This window comes from Hemiscyllium ocellatum, chromosome 42, assembly GCF_020745735.1.
Source record: "Hemiscyllium ocellatum isolate sHemOce1 chromosome 42, sHemOce1.pat.X.cur, whole genome shotgun sequence".
NCBI classification, from domain to species: domain Eukaryota; kingdom Metazoa; phylum Chordata; class Chondrichthyes; order Orectolobiformes; family Hemiscylliidae; genus Hemiscyllium; species Hemiscyllium ocellatum.
Genome location: NC_083442.1, coordinates 30390806 through 30413050, shown reverse-complemented (window position 1 = coordinate 30413050; position 22245 = coordinate 30390806). Strand labels below are relative to the sequence as shown.

The window sequence follows — 22245 nt, the reverse complement described above, 5'->3', positions numbered from 1 at the left end:
ATTAGCCATTTCAATGAAATGTCGAATCATTGTACCATCATCCTGTTGAAATGAACATTAAAGATCCTTTTGACCAGTGAAAAAGAAAAAAGTTGCATTTATACAGTTCAGGATATTCAAAACATCTCAAAAAAAAACTTCTTGAAGTGTAATTGCTATTACGTAGGGGAAGAAAGCAACTAATTGTGTGTAGAACAACAATAAGTACCTTATTTGTTTTTGGTGATATTAGTTAAGAGGGAATGATGGCCAAGATGTTAGGAGACTTTCTTGCCCTCTTCATCTAATGGAATGGAATTTTTTACTTTCTTTGGGACAGACAAAATGACATTGCTTCAACAAAATATTAAGTTGGTGTCAATTCCCAACAGTGTTGCACTCACTCAATACTGAATTTGACTATTAGCCTAAATTACTTACTCAAATCTCGAAATGGCATTTGAAATTATATTCTCCTGACTGAGTGCTGCCAACAGAATAAATTCAATGTCTGATTTTAGGGGTTTCCTCATGAACTGCTCGATATTTATCCCTAAGCCCGCATCACCAAAATTTGGATTAGCTTCCCATCATCATGTCCAATTTGTAGAGCCTTGGTGTATGCAAATTAGTGGCTGTTTTAAGATTCATTAACTATGAAATCATAGTGTAAATACAAATTTTCTTTGATAAAGGTGTTTTCTTTTGTAAAAGGAATTATATAATAATTATGGAACGTGTTAGCAATGAAGACACTACTGTGTAACAATGTGGCTTTGTCCAATGGTGAAATTTATAGGCTTTGTAGTTGTTATCTGGTTTTACAAGTCTCCTTTTCTCCCTTTTGTTGTGTCCTCCCTTAACAACTGACCAATCGTAGGTAAGAGGGTCAGTCTGTAATCTGTAGATAAGTAAGTTTATTTGAATTTCCTAACCAGCCTTGCCATTGCTCTCCTTCCTACAACCATCATATTAACATAATGGGAATCTTATAGACAACTCTGAACTGTCTGAACTTCCCAGAATACAGTCTATATTGGCATCTTCCATTACTCCAGCACTTCTGAAAAGCAACTGAGCTTGCTATCTTCTTAATACCCTTTGACATTCATCGTGATTGTAATCCAATTGTGCAGGTGGTTTTCAGTTCTGCCGTCAAAATGCCAATATCACACCAAAACTGTACCCAGTTGAATCTATAATTCTGGTTATTTTTGTGACTAGAAATATGTGGTTTCCATCATAAAAACAGTGAAAGAACAGGTCTGACATGCATTAATCTGTTTTAGTTTTATTTTAACTGTGTACATGTTGGGATATGGGGCAGCTTGCTTTTAACAACTAATAAATGCAACATTGCTGTATGACAGTAAGTGCAGAAACTTATCAAGGATCCTCCAACCTGTGTCCTCTGTCACCCAGAAGGATTAGGGAGCAACTGCATGGTTGCATCACCAACTACAAATTTTCTTCCATGTGACACATCATCCTGATTTAGAACTATGTCACCATTCCTTCAATGTTGCGAGATCAGGGTCCTGGAATTCCTTTACTATCAACACTGGTCATGTCCATATCACATGAACAGCAGTGGCTCAATAAAGCAGTTCTCCACCACCACCTCCGGGGCAATTAGTGATTGACGATGAATGCTGGCAGAGCCAGCGACACTCACTCAATCTATGAATAAAGTTAAATGTACCTTTATGGTTGTGGATCCATTGAACTTAATGGGTTTTAGAAATTTGTAGTTGATAGACTTTAGAGAAAAATCTGGGCAAGAACTCTTTCAAAAAGCACAAACAGAATATGATGAATGAATAGTTAATCTAATTTTGGTAGTATTGCCAGAGGACAGAATGTTGGTGAGGATAAATAGATTATTTGAGTTTCTATAGCAGACTATTTATTGCACGTTACACCTTCTTGCCGTTTCTTTTTACTAAAGAGACGGTGCATATTGCAATTAAGATTTGCCCCAAACCAATCCATCTTATTTAAAGTTCTTTAGTATAAAGTACACTAAATCCCGCTTTATATGCAACAGGTTTGCCTTTATTAGATTGCGTTGTGTTTTTAGTGCAAGTATCAGTGAATTTGCTGTGGTTACCAAGGCTAATTGCTGGAAGTTGGGATCACAATTTTTGTGGGTGGTTTTCCCATATGAGTGTCTATATTGACCCAGGGTTTGTAAGTGCACAACCACACTGGCAAAATTGTAAACTTAACTTACATTGAGAGCTGAACCACCAACAACCAAATTCATGTTTTGTTGTTTTCATCTAGTGGTGAATGCGTAACTTTTGCATTGTTCATTTTGCCTGTTATAGATAGAAGTGTGCATAAATTAAATTTATTTTGAATTGCTTAAGTGATCAGATATTCTTTTGCTTCTTGCTTGGATGCAGTTTTCAGATGCAGCAGATATCATGGTACTGGTTGACACAGTATAAAGCTAAAAGCCTTGTAGGTGCTGCGGGAGATAAGATGGGGGAGGGCAAAGCAGAAAGAAATTCTAGTCAATGAGTGTTTGTTTTATTGAGTGCATTAGTTGTCATTTATTTCATGCATTTGCTAACAAGTTCTGAAAACAGTTGTTGCTGATTAGAAACACAATTCATTGAGTTCAAATCTCTGGTCCAGATGCTACCCATATTTTATGAACCACATAAGGTGTAGATAATTCTCTACTACATTAAAGGTTTTGTCTAGAAAATGGTGTAGCCTGCTGGATTTTTTTTCCCTGCTTAACTCCAGGAATGGGAGTGTTTTAGATTAACTCTGCTTAACTTAACTATTTCTAGTATGCATTGGCAACCCTTCCTCCCTTTTATCTCCTCTTCACCATGGTTGTAAGTTTGCTTGCTGAGCTGGAAGTTCATTTTCAGATGTTTCGTCACTATATTAGGTAGCACAGTCAGTGAGCTTCCGGTTGAAGATGTTACCTAGTAGGGTGACAAACGTTTGAAAACGAACCTTTCAGCTCAGCGAGCAAACTTACATCCAGAACCTCAACCTGAGCTACGGATCTTCTCAAAACTTGCTCCTCTTCAACATTCTTGTCTTTTATTATATCCTTTTTCATTCTTTGTTATGTTTCTCTCACTGTTAATCTTTTTCTTAACCGAGACTTGCATGCTCTATCTTTTTCTCATACAGACAATGAGCAAAGCTAACGTCATTTACAAAATACCGTGACACTACATTGGACAAACAGGCAGAAAACTAACCACCAGGATACATGAGCATCAACTAGCCACAAATAGACATGACCCTCTCTCACTAGTATCCTCTCATATGGATGAGGAAGGGCACCACTTTGACGGAGACAATACAGCCATCCTAGTACAAGCCAAACAAAGACATGCACGAGAATTCCTAGAAGCATGGCATTCCAACTGGAACTCTATCAACAAACACATCGTGTTAGACCCCATCTACCACCCCCTCAGAAAAGGAACAGGAAGTGACTTCACCACAGGAAATGAAATCACCAATCCAAACATATAAATAGAAAGCAGGAATTTTCAGCATTGCTTCGCATGACATCCACTGAAGATGTTACCTGGTAAGGTAACAAAACGTCTAGAAATGAACCTTTCAGCTCAGCGAGCAAACCTACATCCAAAACCTCAACCTGAGCTACAAATCTTCTCAAACTCAGTGATAGTAAGGTTAGATCACATGGAGTCCAGGGAGACACAGCCAAATGTATACAAAATTGGCTTGATGGTAGAAGACAGAGGGTGGTAGTAGAGCGTTATTAGTTCGAAGCCCTGCCGCAAGAATCAGTTCTGGGTCCACTGTTGTATGTCATTAATATCAACAATTTGGATGAGAATATAGGAGGTATGGTTCGTAAATTTGTGGATGACACCAAAATTGGTGGTGTAGTGGACAGTGAAGAAGATTATGTAAAAGAACAACATGATCTTAATCAGCCGGGCCAATGATCCGAGAAGTGACAGAATGAGTTTAATTTAGATTTTGGTAAGGCAAAGCAGGGCAGGACATACATAGTTAATGTAGGGCCCGAGGGAGTGTTGTTGAACAAATGGACTTAGGGGTGGAGGTTCATAGTTCCTTGAAAATGGCAGAATGAAGTTTTGTTGGCTCCTGTTCCTTTACAAGCTTGTGTGTTATTATTATATTCCAACGAATTGATAAAAACCAAGATACCAATGGGAATAATGACATTTTTTTTTGGCTAAGCCAGAAGTTTTGGAGAATGTTCTCAGACTGCTTCCTTAAAAAGCCAGCAGACTTCAGTTACATTGTCAGCTCCGTAATGAGCTTTACAGGTACTCGTCTTTAATATAACAAGATTTTAATTGGATACGTTTTTCAAAAGTTTGAATTATCTGTCCAAATGGGGAAAATAAAAATGAACCTCACTTCCTTTTTCACCCCACAATAGTACTGATAGATGAGCACGAGTTTGTCTGCAGCAGGTTACAGGAACTAGCTAAAATACTTACACTAAAGCATCAAGGTCGCTGCATAGCTGTTTTTAATTACTCCAAATTTAGTGGGAATAAAGTCTTTTCTTCAAGCCTTATCATAACTCCGCATGCAGTTTGTCATGCTAAACTGGATGATACCGTAAATAGTCATCGTATAGATGTCGGAGATGCTGTACACTCTGAAATTCAATGCTAATAGATGTCCTAATGGACATTGAACTAATTGTTCTCCATATGTTCCCTGTTTCTGCAAGTCGTGCAAATACCACCCAACAGCTCACAGTGACAGAATTGCAGTCCATAAGTGGAAGCCAGTACAAAGCCAGTCTGGCCAACAAAGCCACTAATATATGGTGGCACACTGAAGATTAACAGCTGTTTTCCCTTTAATTGGATTGTGTAATAGTTACTTTAGCTAATAATTGGATATGATTCTCAGGCTATGTAATTCAGGCTAAAGGTGCCATTTTTACTGGCCTGTAGTTGAAATGCATTATTGAAGTTGAGCCTGTAATCCGTTTTAGTAGGCTGTTAGAATGGTGTAATGGGAGGTCTCCAAAATTGTTTTGCAACTCACTCTTGCAGCCTACCTGTCTACTAATAGGTAGGTTGGCATTTTTGGAAGGATTGAAGGAGTGGTAGAAACCTCATTATTATAACCTTGCTGCTTGGCAGCTGTGTTTGTTTTGATTTTGTTCCTTTTAGATATGTTTCCTCTCTGGGAATTTTCAGCAACTGAAATTTGAAAATGGGTTTGAGGAAGTGCCAACTTCAAGTCTTGACTGTGTACCCTCCCCCCACCCCCCCCCCCCCCCCCCCCCCACCCCCCCGCTGATTGTGATTGCTCCAGTCTCATTACTTTAAGCTGATTATTAATTATTCTCCTCCAAAAATCCTCTACTTTGTTGAAGAGAGGTGACTTTTTACTGGACTCCCATCAGACATTCTCAGTATCTCTATCTTACTTTCCCCTTTGCCCTATTTCCCTTTATCACCTCTCTCCCAAATTTCCTTTGTTTCACTGAGGGCAATCTCACTCCTCCCTCTACTCCCTCTTCAGCAATATCTGATTCTCTGTGTCCTTCAATTCTGAGGGAAATGCCAGAGATTCTTCTTTGAAGACAGATTCCTTGCCTCAAGTTTCGAGGTCATTGGTGTTTGTCATATTTTATGACAAGGCTCCCATTTGAAACTGTGCAGATGAAGCTCCCACATTTGTCATGCTCTCAAAGCCCTTTGTCTGTCAAAACTTTGGAAAATTGAGCTACCTTTCATGAATATTTAAAACTGCATAGCAAAATGCACACAACCTACCTAGTACTACAATAATAGATTTTATATTGCAGAGAAGTAATGTTTTTCCATGGGGAGAAAGGTAAGTGTGAACAATTGTTTTTGCTGTGCAGTTTTAAATACTGACAAGTTCACTTTTTCAAGCTAGTGGTTAGGCAAAAAACGTAAACTCTCCTTCATGTGAGTATAGCCATGACTAGAAAGCTTTAAGTCTTGCTGATCTGTCTTCTCTTTCTGTCTTTTTATTCTCTTTTTTTCAGTTTCTCAATATTTATGTAACTCCTTTATATTTATTAATGTTCATGCATCTATTTCTAAATATCCTCAATATTTTTCTCTCTGTTTCATGGTGTGGTCCTGAATAAGTTTTGATGTCACAAGGAATTGAGGGCTACGGGGAGAATGCTGGTAAGTGGAGTTGAAATGCCCATCAGCCATGATTGAATGGAGGAGTGGACACGATGGGCCGAATGGCCTTACTTCCACTCCTATGTCTTATGGTCTTAAGTTGCAGCTTCCTCCAGTTTAGCACTGACCTCCCACCACATGATTCCAGCCCCATCTCTACTGTCGACTTTCTCACTTTCAATCTGGATGACTCTCAGCCTCACTTTGACAGCACTTTATTACCATTGAAAGTTAGTCATTACAAGGGGCAAGGAAAGAATTATCACAACTACAGCAACAAGTTCCTCTTCAACTCTCAAACTATCCTGACATGGATGTATATTATCATTGCTTTGTTGTTACAGGGTCAATATCTTGAAATGTCTTAACATGGTTTGCTCTTGTTCCTATGAATACCATCAGCATAACTGCAGTTGAGAAGTCCAACCCCAGGGCAGCTAACATTTGACACTGAACAAGGCTTTTCAAGTGTCATCCAGATCCTGAGACCAAATAACTTGCAAAAACTTTGAGCTTTAAGCTTCTCCTCCAGTCACCTAGCAAGATTTCAGCTGCCACCTTTGTAATGTTGCCTGTTTCTGTCATACATTCTCTGCTAAAGAAACCTTTGTCACCTTCAGATTTAACGACTTGCTCCTGGCCTCCCATCCTCCGGAAGATCTGAAATACTGTTAGATGTAATAACCCTTCATCCACCTTGTTTCCCATCAGCCTGAGATCACAGACCTCCGCTTACTTTCCATCATAATACATTGTGCTCAAAACCCTTACCTGTTTAGGGTGTAGGATTGCTCACTGAGCTGTAGGTTTGATATCCAGACATTTCATTACCAGGCTAGGTAACATCATCAGTGGCAACCTCCAAGTGAAGCGAAGCTGTTGTCTCCTGCTTTCTATTTATATGTTTGTCCTGGATGGGGTTCCTAGGGTTTGTGGTGATGTCATTTCCTGTTCATTTTCTGAGGGGTTGATAAATGGTATCAAGGTCTATGTGTTTGTTTATGGGTTTGTGGTTGAAGTGCCAGGCCAGTAGGAATTCTCTGGTATGTCTTTGCTTAGCCTGTCCCAGGATAGATTGTTGTCCCAGTCGAAATGGTGTTTTTGTTTCTTCCGTGTGTAGGCCCAGGATACAAGAACACCAGCTAGCCACAAAAAGACATGACCTTCTCTTCCTCGTAGCCCTACACACGGATGAAAAAAACCACCAATTCAACATAAACTAACACATAGATCTAGACACCATCTATCAACCCCTCAGAAATTGAACAGGAAATGACATCACCACAAACCCCAGGAACTCCATCCAGGACAAACGTATAAATAGAAAGCAGGATTCAACAGCTTCGCTTCACTTGGAGTTCACCACTGATGATGTTACCTAGCCAGGTAATGAAACGTCTGGATATCAAACGTACAGTTCAGCGAGCAATCCTACACCCTAAAACTCAACTTGAGCTACAAACCTTCACAGACCTTGCAAAAACCCCTACCTGTTTTCAGAAAGGAAATTTTGACAACTTAAAGTTTGCACATGTACAACCAAAGTGTGACTTTTTCAAAAGTATGAATAAAACGAGGATGCTTTCCAGACCTTAATCTCATCTCAGTTTCTCATTATAGTGAAACATATCCTGAAATGTAGCACCATATTTTATTATGTCACATATTTCCTCAAATCAGTTTTTAAAAACAATTGTTCATACTTAACAATTTTCCATGGGGAGAAAGATGCTTCTCTCTAATATAAAACCTATTACTGTAGCACAAGATAGGTTGGGTCAAAAAGGTGTTGCATTTTGCTATGTAGTTTCAGCTACTTGTGAAAGGTAGCTCAATTTTCCAAGCTAGAGGTTAGGCCGAAAATATAAATTCTCTTTCATGTCAGTATAGCTGTGACTAACAAACCAAAACAACATGATAAATAGCTAACATTCCATTTTCTTGTATAATTTAGTCAACCTTATGTTGAGGTATTCATATTGAAATGGAGTTTTTTATTCAAATTAATTAGTGTAAACCATTCTGCTGAGATCATTAGAGACCATTACCTTTACATAGTCTGTAACAGGGGAAGTTGTAAACAGTTGAATGTGAGTAAAATCTGTTCTTTTGATCAGGAGATGGCAGTATTGTAGAATCATGGAATTATATAGAACATAAGGAGACCCTGCATCTCATCATAACAATGCCAGCTCTTAAAATGAGTTAGCAGTTGGTCCCCATTTTTTGCTTCATTTTCCACAATCCTGCAATTTCATTCCCCAATTATTTTTTGAAAGTTATTATTTGACATACTTTTACCACCTTTCCAGCAGTGAATGCATTCGTCTGTATAATTTGAGTCTCTTGAGTTAAGATATCTGAAATATTAAATTAGCCTTTCTAATATTCAATGATTGCCAGGATTTAATAACATGCCCATAATGTCTATTTTTGTTTGTTTTGTCGGAATATTTAAACATGCTGTATCAATCATTTTCTAAATGAAAACTGATTCTAGATAATCATTCTTGACTCAGTCAATGCCCAATGGATTCTGCTGTCTCTTGGAGTTAGAAATGATGCCAAACACAATAAGGAGACTGATGTAAAAATAAAGTTGGACTGCAATTGAACATCAAGCATGAGCCCACCTGAGAAACCAAAATGAAAATGGCAGCTTTGCTAAAATAGCAAAAGTGTTCATATGTTTTACCTTAGCAATTCCTCAAAAATGTTATGTTTGATACTTACTCTCACGATGTTTTTCAAGTTTCAGTTTCATTGAAATTACCTCATTCCAATCATTTGAAACAGCTCCAATTCTGTCTACCATGGGCATACTGTAGGATGCACCCTTGTGGCTGCAGCTTCACCTGTGTTGTGACCCCCCCCAACTTCATCTGTCTGATCACTTAAGTGACAGAGTATAGAGGCCCAAACGTTTCCACACAAAGAAGAGTTCCACTTGATGCTCATGCACCTCCTGCTGGCTTGGTTACAAAGAAAACACTGCAAACCTGCAAAAAAAATGCACTTGTGCAATTCTAACAGTTCCTTAAGTCTGCAGAAGGGATTACAGCGTTTAAATCTTTTCCATCCTGTCTGTCATTGTGTTCAGTTTATTTTCAATTTGAGTGAATGTCAACCTGGCTCATTTATTCTAATTTACTTATTTATTTTTTTTCATCTGTTATGTTTTTTGTTATCTTGAGACTTGACATCCAGCATTGCACCCGAGTGGAACAACTTCAACTTGCATTTACATAACACCTTTCACACAAAGTGTCTTGAGGCATTTCACAGGACTGTTATCAATGAAAATTTGATACAAGCACACTGAGGGGATATTAGGGCAACTTTCTCTGTTAAAGAAATAAGTTTTAAGGAACTTGTTAAAATAACGAAGAGGGATGGGTGGAGAAACAGACAGATTTAGGGAGAGCATCCCAGAGCTTAGTGCTCCAGTAGCTGAATGTGAGATTGTCAAAGGTGGGAAATTAAAACTGAGGATTGACAGTGGAAGGAACAATTAAGTGTATTCAATTTGTTCATGGAGCTGAATTAAAAAGCTGAGGAATCTTGATCATGAATGAACCCACAATATAAAACTGGAGATAAAAAGGCAAAAATGGAATTGTGTTTTACAAATCTAAATTTGGTGTCACGTGTCCGTATGTTGTGTTCAAATATTTTGCATTTACATGTTCTGGCAAGAGCGAGTCCACCAACCTCTGCATGAAAAATTTGCTCCTTGGGTCTCCTTTAAGTCGTTCCCCAATTACCTTAAACCCTATCTCCTCTAGGTTTGGACTCTCATACCCTGGGGAAAAAGGCTTTGGCTATTCACCCTCTTGCATACCCTTCATAATTTTATAAACTTCTGTAAGGGTCATCCCTCAGCCTCTGACCCTCTAGGGAAAAAGCCCAGCCAATTCAGCCTCTCCCTACTGTTCAAACCCTCCAATCCAGGCAAATCTTTTCTGAACCCTTTCAAGTTTCACAACATCTTACCTAAAAGTTTCACCAGTATCATGTACAGTTGCAACATGACCTCCCAACTCATTTACTCAGTGCACTGACCAATAGAGGCAAGCATACAAAAGGCTTTCTTCACCACCCTGTTTACCTGCCACTTCACTTTCAAGGAACTATGAATCTGCAACCAAGGTCTCTTTGTTTGGTAACATCTCCCCAGGGCCCTGTGATTAACTTTATAAGTCCTGCCCACATTTTCCCAACCAAAATGTAACACTTCACATTTATCTAAATTAAACTCTATCTGCCACTCCTCAACCCATTGTTCCATCTGATCAAGGTCCCATTGCATTCTGAGATAACCTTCTGCAGTTCCCTAGCTTTTCCATACCACCTTTCTTAAATCATGCCAGCACATTCGCCACCCTCCAGTCTTCTGGTACCTTAACCATGGTGGTTTTGGAGATTAGATTACCTACAGCGTAGGAACAGGCCCTTCGTCCCAACCAGTCCACACGGACCCTCCAAAGAATAACCCACCCAGACCCACTTCTCTCTGACTAATGCACCTAACACTATGGGCAATTTAGCATAGCCTATTCACCATTCCTGCCCATCTTTGGACTGTGGGAGGAAACCGGAGCACCCGGAGGAAACCCACGCAGACACGGAGAGAACATGCAAACTCCACACAGTCGCCCGAGGCTGGAATTGAACCTGGGACCCTACTAACCACAGCCACCATGCTGGTTGTTGTTAATGCAAACAAGGGGCCCAGCAATCTGTTCCCTAGCTTCCCACAAAGTTTGGGGTTATGCCTGTCAGATCCTGGGATTTATCTACCTTTATGCATTTTAAGGCCTCCTGTTCTGTAATGTGGATCCTTTTCAAGACATCACTATTTATTTCTCCAAATTCCCTAGCTTCCAAGTCCTCCTTCACAATATTCGTTTAGTATTTCAGCCATCTCTTTTAGTTCCATGCATTGACATCTCATTGATCTTTAAGGGGCTCTATTTTCTCCCTTATTACTCTTTTGACTTTAATGTAGTCATAGAATCTCTCTGAATTCTCCTTAACCCTATTTGTCAAAGCTACTTCATGTCCCCTTTATGTTCTCCCATTGCTGCCTGGAGCTCAGGTCCCCAAACCTTTAGCTCACATCCCATTTTAGATTCTGAACTATGTTTTGGGCAGCCCTGTCCTAAATAATACTGAATAATGGCCTAACAGGGCACTCAAAACTAAACTGTCCAGTCTAAAAACCAGGTCAGTGATACCTCCATATGCAAGCATTTTACCATTGCCATTTTAAGGGAAATGTACAAAACTAGCATCTTTATGCCACTTACTCTTTTTGATGCTTCCATTTTCTGCTAATCTCCATCAGCTACATCCGGAAGTTTAAGGCAGTGATTCCCATGACAATTCCAGTCATAAAGTGGATTCTTCTGCCTCTGGGCCAATATAAATTGGCCCTTGGGAAAACTGAACAAGTGTCATCAGCTGCCTTTTTATAACATAAAAGCATCTTAAAGCTATTTCCAGTATTTGAGTGGCCCAGAACAATGGGCCATGGTTACAAGATTAAATCTGAGATTTAGAAAAGACGAGAAGTGTTTTGCCTGTGGAATTTTACTTGAGGGGGGGCGAAAGAATAGCAGTTAAGGGAGTTTGAAAATGAAATGCATAAATATGTTTGAAATTATTTTATATATAAAGAGGAAAATGTATATTAGTTGGGATAAATGGCCTATTTTTATGTTGCAACTACTGCTTTTCTGTTTGATGCACCTTCTTGCCTCACTGCTTAGCTGTGCACATTTTGTCTGCCCTGTACTCCTAGATGTGTAGCAGCTGGTGATCTGCCATCTCAATATGCCAAGAGCACCCAGTAGTGCATCTGGCAGAGTAGACCTAGAACTGCTGTTGTTGCTTTTTGAAGGTGGCTTGTTTTAAGAATGATAAACCTGAAGTGACTGTTTTATAGCTGAGCTATTAAAGTGCAACAGCACAATTAACTGTTTATTGCATGCTCCACTATAATGTGCAATATGTGAAAGTGAAGCATTTCATCCGTGCTTTTTGTTCTAAATTGATTTTCGATTCTAAGTTGGTATTGGTACAAATGGTTAATGGCAGCTGTAACAAAGTTTCAATAATATCATGATTTTGAAAACATTACACTTGGTTTAGTAGCAAACAGAAAAATAAATAGAGGGACAGAGACTAAGGTCAGTTGGTTGTGTTTAGCTGGCATACCATAGCAGCAGATTCAAGAAAGTTGCTTTCCCACTGAATTTCAAATTTAATGTTGATCTTCCTCTTTGTACACTTTTTCTACAGCTACAGCATTGTATTCTTCTCTCTATTACCCTAATGCACTTTGTATAGTTTTGATCTGTCTGTACTGAATGCAAAACAAAACTTTTCACTGTGTCTAGGTACATGTAACAGTAATAAATCAAATTAAATCAGTCCCTCACCAATATGTGTCAATCACCATGTTAGTTCATTGTCAACCTTACAGATGTTGTCCTGACCTCACTTGACTTCAGTCACCCGGCTTTCTGAATAGCTCTCTTCTTCAAGTATAGTGCCTCTCAAGCTTAAGTAGGATGTGTACATACTGGACACACATTACTCACGACTTTCAAAATAATTTATTTGCTGAGTTTTGGATTGTAGTCGTAAATTAATCATCAGCTTTGAAAACCAAGTATCTCTTTGATTATGGTGTTTTCTATGTAACACGTGCCAGCTAAGAGTTTCTTGCCATTCATTCTACAGCCCTGAGAATTATAACCTAGAATGTTATAACAAAGAACAATAAATCAACAAAAGATATAACATGTTTCACCTTGTAAAAATTAAACCATATGCCAAAAGGAATGTGGTGTTGATCTGAAGCTGAGGCCCTGTTCTTATTAGTTAGTAACGCACTTCCTCTTCAAAGGCACACAATTCCAATTTTTTTTCCATAAATTTTGAATTCATGAAAAACAGTTGTGTTAATAAACATGGCAATAGAGACTTAGCCAATTATGTTGCACTAATTAGTTGTAATATAACGTGTCACATATTGGTCTAACCATATACATTATTTGTTTGTTGAACAGTTACATTATTTCACTTTTCTTATGCCTGAAGTCTTGTTATTAAATTTGTACTAATAATCACTTAGATATATTTCTACAGTGGACATTTCGTGACAGTTTGATAAACACAAACCTATTTCATGCAGAATCTTTACCACTTACAGACAAAAAAATCTGTGGTAGATCTACTTCCAGGTCAATAGGTGAACATTATCCGACGGTACTTGGAGCAATAGGTGACCTAATGGTCACATTTAATGCACAAACGTTTGGATTCACCAACATTTGAAAGACTTCAAATGATAGATTGTGCTGTTTCTGCAAATAAAAGAACAAGAAATTCAGAATGGCTAGTGAGGGAGTGTAATTGTCTTTGTGAATAACTTAGCTCCTTTCTTCTTTCAGCAGGACTCTTGGTCTTCTTGTCGACCATTTGTCATCTAAATCTCATTAGAAAGGGAAGAGGCTTAGTGAGTGGAGCTTGAGTACATGACAATGTGAGGTTTCTGACTAATGTTCCTTTTCCTTCTATTGCAGAATAATGCAGATCAAATCGGATTCCAAGTTGGTGGAGGTCTAACTGCTCTTGAGCAAATCCTTCAAGTTGTGAATACAGTTTCCAGCCCTAATATTTCTCCTCGGATTCCAGTCAAGTTAGTACCTTGCTCTAAAGCTTGCTTTTCAAAATGAGTCTTTCTACATTGATTGTTTACTTCTGGGTATAAACAAACAGGGGATTGGGGCATCAACTTTGCATGAATTGTTGAATGAAGACTGAATCTGGAGACTGATGTGAAAAATCCCTTCATGCCATTCACAGAAGAGTAGGAAGTTATCCCATTATCCTAAACAAAGTTCTTCCCTCATTCAACAGATTAAATAGTTTATCACCTCATTCACTGTTTATTAAACCTGCTGTGTGCAATTTGGCTGCTGGGTTTGCCTGAATAAAAATATCTTCACGTGAAAGTGTAATATATTACATGGGAAAAAAATTTGAAACATCCCAGGAACTTGAGGCACTCATAAATGCATGTTATTTTCTTTTACTGCCTTTTTTGTTACGTAACATGACGAGGAGACTTTCACACTTGCAATCAATCCTGAACCTGAAATTAGTGTGCTGCTTAATGTCTTAAAGAACAAGTGGATTAGATTTTCTTACCCCGTGCATCATTGTTTCATTATTTTTTTGTGTCGAACTCTCTCAGTCCTGCTGCTGGGTACATTAAAGATGTTGAATTTTGAGTTGTTCATTCCACTGTAGAAAATTCAGAAGAACCTCTTATCACTTTCCTCTGATTCCTGTGTCATGAGGAACTTGGCATATCAACAGTAGATAGTACAAAGCTGCAGTTGTGCAGTTTAACAGTTAGGCACACTAGCATTCTGTGCCAGTGTACAATCATTATTTCCATTCAAATATGTAGAGCTGTATCAGCCCAAATTAATATTCATCCCTTTGTCTTCCTGCACAAGCTTTATTATTGTTAATTATTATTGTCATTGATACCTTTATATTGAAATCTCTCCATGATCTCACCATGTTCTTTTTTGTAACTAGTTGTGCAGTTGAATAGTATCTTTCTCCAATTCTAGTTTCATCTGGATCCCTGATTTCCTTCTCTCAACTGTTGGCAACCTTACTTTCAACTGCATGAGCCCTTAGCTATGGAATTCTCTCCCTCCACATGCACATATCTCTATTTCTCCTCCTTTTTTACTTTTCTTAAACCCTACACTTTGACCAAGCTTTTGGTCACCTGGCCTAATGTGTCTTTACGTGACTTGGGATTTTGTCTGATACTGCTGTTATGAAGCAATTGGTTTGCTGTTTTGAAACCATGTACAGTTGTATTTGCTGTTTGCGCAACAATCATTTTACACAAAAATAAAATTGTCACATGGATTTCAAAAATAATTCTAAATAAGTAATTCAAATTTGTTTATCATAGTGTTGCATTATCTGTGTGATTGGATGCGGGCAGATGTTAGCCATTCGTAAATGAATTTGTGATCTCAGCTGAATAATGAACTAAATTCCCAATGACTGTAAGGGGAAATTGGTCGAAAAATTATCCCAGCATTTGTTTGTTACAAATTTGTTTGTTCACCCAAGTTTGTTTCTTGACCAAGTAAAATAGAGTTTTATTCTCCATCACTTAAACAATGGGCGTATTTGTAAACAAAACCCATGAGAAATGCTTTCTGAAGAGATGTAAGAAAGAGCATCTTCAGGCAATGAGTGCTGAATACCTGGAACAAAACAGGGTAGGCAAGACAAACTGTGAACATGTTTAAAATGACTAAGCTGGGAGAATTGAATTGCAGCTTAATAGAGTGGGTTTGAACAGACCCGCCTGTTTATAGTTTATATGCATTCATTCCATTGGACATTTCTGAGGTGGGTCTGATAAACTATCTTTTTTTCTTTAGATGCTAAGATTTGTTAATCTTCCCCATTGGTTTTGAGATGCTAACAAAATCAGTGTGCATTTCCATCATTTTTCATTTTTACTTTTTCACTTCCAGCATTTGCCTGACTGGCAAACTCTCTCAGGTACACTTTTAAATCATTTGTTTCTAATCATCCACACTAATATAACAAAATCCTTGTCTTCTAGCTTCCATTCTTGGACTTCAACTCTAGCCTTTGTTCAAAGGCAAAATGTATCACTCAATCATGGAGTTCTGCACTCCAGCTACAGTTTGGAATTATCATAAGAGTTTAACATACAGTGAAATCTTTATTTTCACTGACTGACTCATGGTGGTTTATTTTATATAATTAGTAGGTATAAAGCATTCCTAAAATTGGATTCCTGGCTTGGATTCTTCCTTGTGTTATAGAACTGAACTTCAAAAGGTTTGTTGTGTCCCATCAGAGAGGGATTGAGAAAATAGCTTCTTCCATCTTTAAAGGGTATGTAGTTGGTGAATGGACAAAGCTTTGCAAAGAAACAATATACTTTTAACCCTTTTGGTGCTTAATGCCAAATACTAAACACTTTTGAAACATTTTAAATTTTGCCACTGTATTCCTCATTTCACGGAAGGCAGAGAAATTGTTTTTGGTTTTGTTGCATTTTATGATCTAATTTTAAAAACAAATCACTCTGTTCTGAAAAATTTAGCTTCCTGAGAATTTGATTTAGTTAACAGTAACAAATAGCAAGCCATGACCCACCCCATCATAATCCTTTAATGCTTCCGTTGAAGCTAAAGGCTCCTGAATCATGATAAATGTTGTAAAGCTTATTAATTCAAGTGTGGTATTCAGTATTCCTGTTCAATGACTGTACAACAGTTAAGAAATTCCCAATTTACCAACAATTCCTGCATTTAATCAGATTTGTATTTTATTAAGGGAGTTACATGATCCACTTTGCTGTCTTTTCTCCATGGATACTTTGACAGCTACTCAGCTAAACAGACTAGATGTTGAGAGTATACAGGTTTTTATTTGGTTTATGTCTGTGCAGCAGGCATTGGAGGGACCTTTGTTACATATAGATTGTCTGTTGGCATGTAACCTGAAGTAACCACATTCTATTAGAATAAAAATCAAAAAGGGAGAATTAAGCTTTGGAAGTGCAATGTTCAAAAGAGTGCAGCACCATCAATGAATGAGAAGGCCTAGTTTTTTTTTTGTATTCATTTGTGGGATGTCGGTGTTTCTGGCTGGCCAGCGTTTTGTTGCCCATCCAAGTTGCCCTAAACCTATGCCCTCTAGTTCTGGACTCCTCCAACCAGGGAAAAGACTTTCTCTATTTATCCTATCCATGCTTTTATAGACCTCTATAAGGTCACCCCTCAGCCTCCGCTCCAGGAAAAATAGCCCCAGCCTATTCAGCCTCTTCCTTTAGCTCCAATCCTCCAGTCCTGGCAACATCCTTGTTAATGTTTTCTGAGCCCTTTCAAGTTTCACAATATCTTTCCAATAGGAAAGTGATCAGAATTGCATGCAATATTCCAAAACTGCTTTAACCAACATCCTGTACAGCCGCAACATGATCTCCCAGCTCCTGTACTCTATACTCTGACCAATAAAGGAAAACATACCAAATGCATTGTTCACTATCTATCTATTTGAGACTCTACTTTCAAGGAATTATTCTTCTGGCATACTGTGTCAAATTCTGGTTGCCAAGCTATAACAAGGATTTTAATGGGCTGGAGAGGGTTCAGAAGAGATTTACCAGGATGTTGCCAGGTATGGAAGGTTACAGTTATAAAGAAAGACTAGATAGGCTGGGACTTTTTGCACTGGAACATAGTAGGTTGAGAGACGATCTGGTAGAAGTTGATAAAATAATGAGGGGTATAGACTGAGGTAATGATAGTTGTCTTTTCCCTAGAGATTCTATGTATCATATTTCAGTAACTGGTGGCTCCCCAAGGATTAAAAGATTACTATTGATGTGTCCTAATTGCTTGTTGTTTTGTTCATTGTTCTGATGCAGTCAAATTCTTAGTCTACCACAACACTGACTATGATCAGAACTGCCAATAACTGATGACCGAGTAAATTTGCCCACCAGCAGAAAACATTGGTAAGACAAATGAAGTGGAAGTCCTGTCTGGTTTATAGAGAAACCTATTTCATTCACTTTTGATTCTTTGAAATAGATAAATTTATAATGAAAGCTAAATGTGTCAGAAGACATATGTGGAAACTCAGACTTTGAGTAGCAGTCAGGGCAACCCCAAATAAATCACATGGCAGTTTTTTTCTCTGGCCTACCCCCATGCAAGCAGCTTCTTAACTATTTGCAATATTTTTTTGACACTGTAACTCCAGAGAATTACTGAAAGAATATCAACTTACAGTGGATATCCAAGTCAAATCAGATTGTGATGCTGCTTTTCCTTGGTTTATTTCCCAAGCTCAGGCACTGTCCTTCCTACTGGCTTCCAATTCAGAACACAATCTACTCAGATCTAATTTTTTCACCTCCAGTTTCTCTGTCTTGCATGTGTACATATAATTCTATTTCCAGGTTTAACAGCTCATATTCGAGGTGACACTTACAAATAGTACCACCAAACCACCTTATTCATGTCAGGCACATCATTGTGTATGTTCCATGCTACTTCATGGTTTGGTCACGGCACAATAGACAAAGTCTTTATTTAAAAGTGTTGCTCACTATGGTAGCACTGAGCATTCAAATAGTGAAGCTAAATGCTTGAGTTGGAAAGTTGAGGATAATTTTTTATACAGGCACAGAAACACAGAACAATATTGAAAATACTCAGAAATTCTGACCACACCTGTAGAGAGAGAAACAGACTTAATGTTTCCGATCAACAGTCTTTCATCAGAACAGATCCAGCTAAACCATGTAGATGTTTATGTTGTATATGATTCACAAGCCTATCATGAATACATTATATTCCTTTCTCCTTCATACATTTATCTAGCTTCTCCTTAAATACACATAGGCTATTAGTCCACACCACTCTCCAGTTAAAGACGTTTTGTTCTTGAATTCATTACCTCTTACACTGTCTTATATTTATGACCCCTGGTTTTACTCTCTCCTACATGTGGCAATGTCTTCTTCTGTGATCTTACAGACCTCAATCAGATCATTTTAAATTTTCTAGTGAAAGTCCATCTCCATTATTTCAGCATTCAAAGTCCTCATGATGAGTCCTCTTGCTCTTCTATTATAGTCATACCTGAACCTCACATCTTGAAGTGCACAGTGTAAGTATCTAGGGCAGGAAGGAATTACGATGGGTTAATCCTGCCTGGGCATTGGTTTGCATTGCTAGCAATAGACATAAAGGACACATTGCTGTAAGCCTGAGGAATAGGTCTTCCCTCTCTGAGCAGCATATGGGTAAATCTGGAAAGCAACGATGCATAAAAATAATAGAAACTGTTTGGTCCATCCAACTGATTCTTCTAAAATAACATGTAATTATCTTTAGAAGAATAACTCAGATCTTTCATTCTCTGCCATCAATAGATATGTGTGAAACTTCTAACTGAAATGAATTGAGCAACTTGATTCCATGAATTGTGTATGCAAATAACAACTGATTTACATTTGCTGTTGTCAAAGTAACAGTTTATATTTTAATTTTGATAGCAATATTTGATGCAAAGGCTTCTTGCTTAGTCATGTGAGCTTAATTCACTCAGCAACTTGTATCCTTGACTAAAGATGTGAGATTGATGAGGTTTTTGAAGTCAGCCTGTGCTTCATCCATACATGACAGTAATCTGTCTTATAGAGCTAATAAACACTCATTTAGATTGTTTATTGCATGTACTGTTAGAACTTTAAAGTTTGAAAGCGCTTCCGCTGAGGTAGAAGAATTAAGCTTATTAGCATGTTGAGTCAATAAATTTTTCAGGTGCATTTCCGATCACAATGAAATGTGAAGCATTGTGTCACTGAATTCCAGGAATATTAAAATGCCCCATCAAAACAGACCTGATCTTTTGTTTTAAAGCCCTTTGTAAATCTGTATCCGTTTGGGGATTTAGCATGTAGAATGTAGCATACAGTTGTCTTTTACAATATATTTTTAAATAGTTTTGAGACTCCTAGGCCGGTTATCATTTCTGTGGCCTGGATGTATGCATCTGTGTTTCTCTTGGAGTGTGAGAGATTTTAGCTATTCTTCCACTATTTGTGTCCCTGCCCCTAAAAGTTTAGCTGTACTTCAGTCTCATCCAAAAATAGGTGGAGAGAAGTGGGCAGATTGGAGAATCTCATAAGACTGCCCTTGTGTCTGGGCAACATGGCTACCCACAGATCTAGGCAGTTGGCAGTCTGGGTGATTGTTTGACTCAACTGACCGCCTTACTTCCACAATTATGTTCATACTTGGGTCTCCCTGGGAAGGGAGCCATTGGGTGTCGCCAGTGCTTCCACAACTGATAGAAGATCTATGCCCTCTATCCTCCTCCCTTGTGTTGGAGAGACAGGATTGGACCTTTGACACCAGAAATTTGTATAATTTATATTTGAATGTAGGTACCCCACTTTTTCAAAAAAGACTCAATTATAGGTCATCAGTGAAACTAATGCAAAGGGGTTGGAAATCTTTTGGCTATAATTGTAACAGTAATTCATTGTGTTTGGGCTCTATAACAATTACAAAGTGTGACAAATCTCAACTTGAGAACCTTCTCCTGTGAGGGCAGACATCAACAATGAAATTTAACATTACTTCCAGTACACCAATGCAGCTTTCAGCATCTGAGGAAAGGAATAATTGACCTTATGGCAAGTTCATTGTCTACATGGCTGCAGTGTTACCTGGTATATAAAGAAAAATTGGTCCCTGCCAATGAGCTTGATCCAGTTGTAGTATTGATGTTTATTTTCAGTTTCATAAATTAAACCCTCAACAGCCAAAATTCTCCTTTTTCCACCTTGAGTTCTGAAAAGGTGGCAGAGTATGTTAGTACAAATAAGGAATATGAAGTTAATGGTTCAAATTAACTGATGGAAATTTGAATTTCAGTTCAGTTTGTCAACAAAACGAAAAGGAAAAAAAATTAAGTTTCAGTACACTCAGCTAGCAATCGTAAAGGTATACTGGCAGTGCGCCATGTTTCCAGGATTCTTCAGTGGGAGCTCAAAACTGTTCTTGCTTGTTGCAACAAGCAGAATGACTGGTCATCCTTACCGTTTGATCATTTGAATTTGCTACTCTCTCACTTGTGTCCTTGCATGGTGCTGGTGTATTCCTTAAAGAAGAGATCTCCCTTTCAATTCAGTTCCCTTGTTCAGGTGAATAAGTTATGATTTTCTTTACATTGAACTTGCACAACTGAAGAACTGCATTAGAAGATCTCTAAATTGTTGTAGGTTTCTGTTTCATTAGTACATTCTTAGGTTTTCTGCTTTTGATTTTCATCCATTTTGAGCTAGTACACTAGACTTTCATTCTTGTATGTCTCTTCGTGCATTGCAGGTGTCAGGTAATTAGCCATAGTCCATAACGGGCTGCAGACATATCTCTTTGTTCGCGAGAGACAAATGGTTGCATAAGGTGAGGTATATCACTCTACATCAAGCTTGGGACAGGACATGGCAGCAGGCCTCCATGGACCACCAGTCTGGTACAGGCATTAAATTTTACACTATTTGCATAATTCTGCTGCACAGTATAGCTAGCTAGCCAACAGGATGAGCAAAGAAACAAAGCTGACTCTAGCCAGAGGCAGAAAGGCTCACCATTTTCAAGAGTTACAGGGAGAAGGTGGGAGAATGGAGTTGAGAAACTTATCAGCCATGATTGAATGGTGGAGCAGGCATGATGGGCGGAATGATCTAATTTTTGCTTCTATTTCTTTATGGTCATCAGAGCAGCAGTCAGTACACTAGTAAACAGGTTCATGCTTTAGGTTCTGAAGAGAAGTCTTAGCAGACTCAACTTTAATTCTGTTTCTCTCTCCACAGATGCTACCAGACCTGGTGAGTTTCTCCAGCATTTTTTGTTTATTTCAGATTTCCAGCATTGACATTATTTTTTTTTTATTTGTTGGTCTTTAGCATAACAGAAAATTCCCTTATGCTAGTCTTAAAATGGAGATTAGTTCTACAGAATTTTCTTTTTCCTTGCTCAGCATGCTGTAGCAGCTTGAATAGGTACCAATGCTGTGGCTTCTTCATCTTTTAATTTCTTTGTCAAAGTGTTGACTGGAATAAAATAGGATGAAGTACCTTTTAGTTTTGTTAGAATGCTAACAACAGGGAATTGTAAATAATGTTTAGTGCACTTCTCTAAACCTGCCCTGGGCTCCACAAGCTGTAGTTGCAGCTGCTGGAAACCTCCCCCATGGCTCTTAATCCTAATAGATGGGGAAGTACTTCTGGAGTTTGCTTTTCCTCACTTCACTAAATGTTTTAAAGCAACTGTATTAATCAGCCTAAGTGGTGTGCTTCTTAATTCCTGAAATATTGCTTCAGTAGCAGCTTTTATATTGGCTGCATGCCGTGTTAGTGCAGCTGGCTCCTTCACAGGTTTCACACAGCTGATAAAATTGCAGGATTCACTAAGATCAACAGCTAGGAATA

At 38.3% G+C, this 22245-nt stretch overlaps 1 protein-coding gene across 2 annotated transcripts in view; it reads left to right on the top strand.

Annotated features, from left to right (window-relative positions):
- scaper (S-phase cyclin A-associated protein in the ER) overlaps nucleotides 1–22245 on the top strand; it is a 324173-nt gene that overhangs the window by 187531 nt on the left and 114397 nt on the right. For both annotated transcript variants that reach the window (XM_060853762.1, XM_060853761.1), the window contains exon 23: nucleotides 13736–13851. In XM_060853762.1, coding sequence (XP_060709745.1) covers nucleotides 13736–13851 — 116 coding nt within the window. The remainder of the gene's footprint in view (nucleotides 1–13735; nucleotides 13852–22245) is intronic.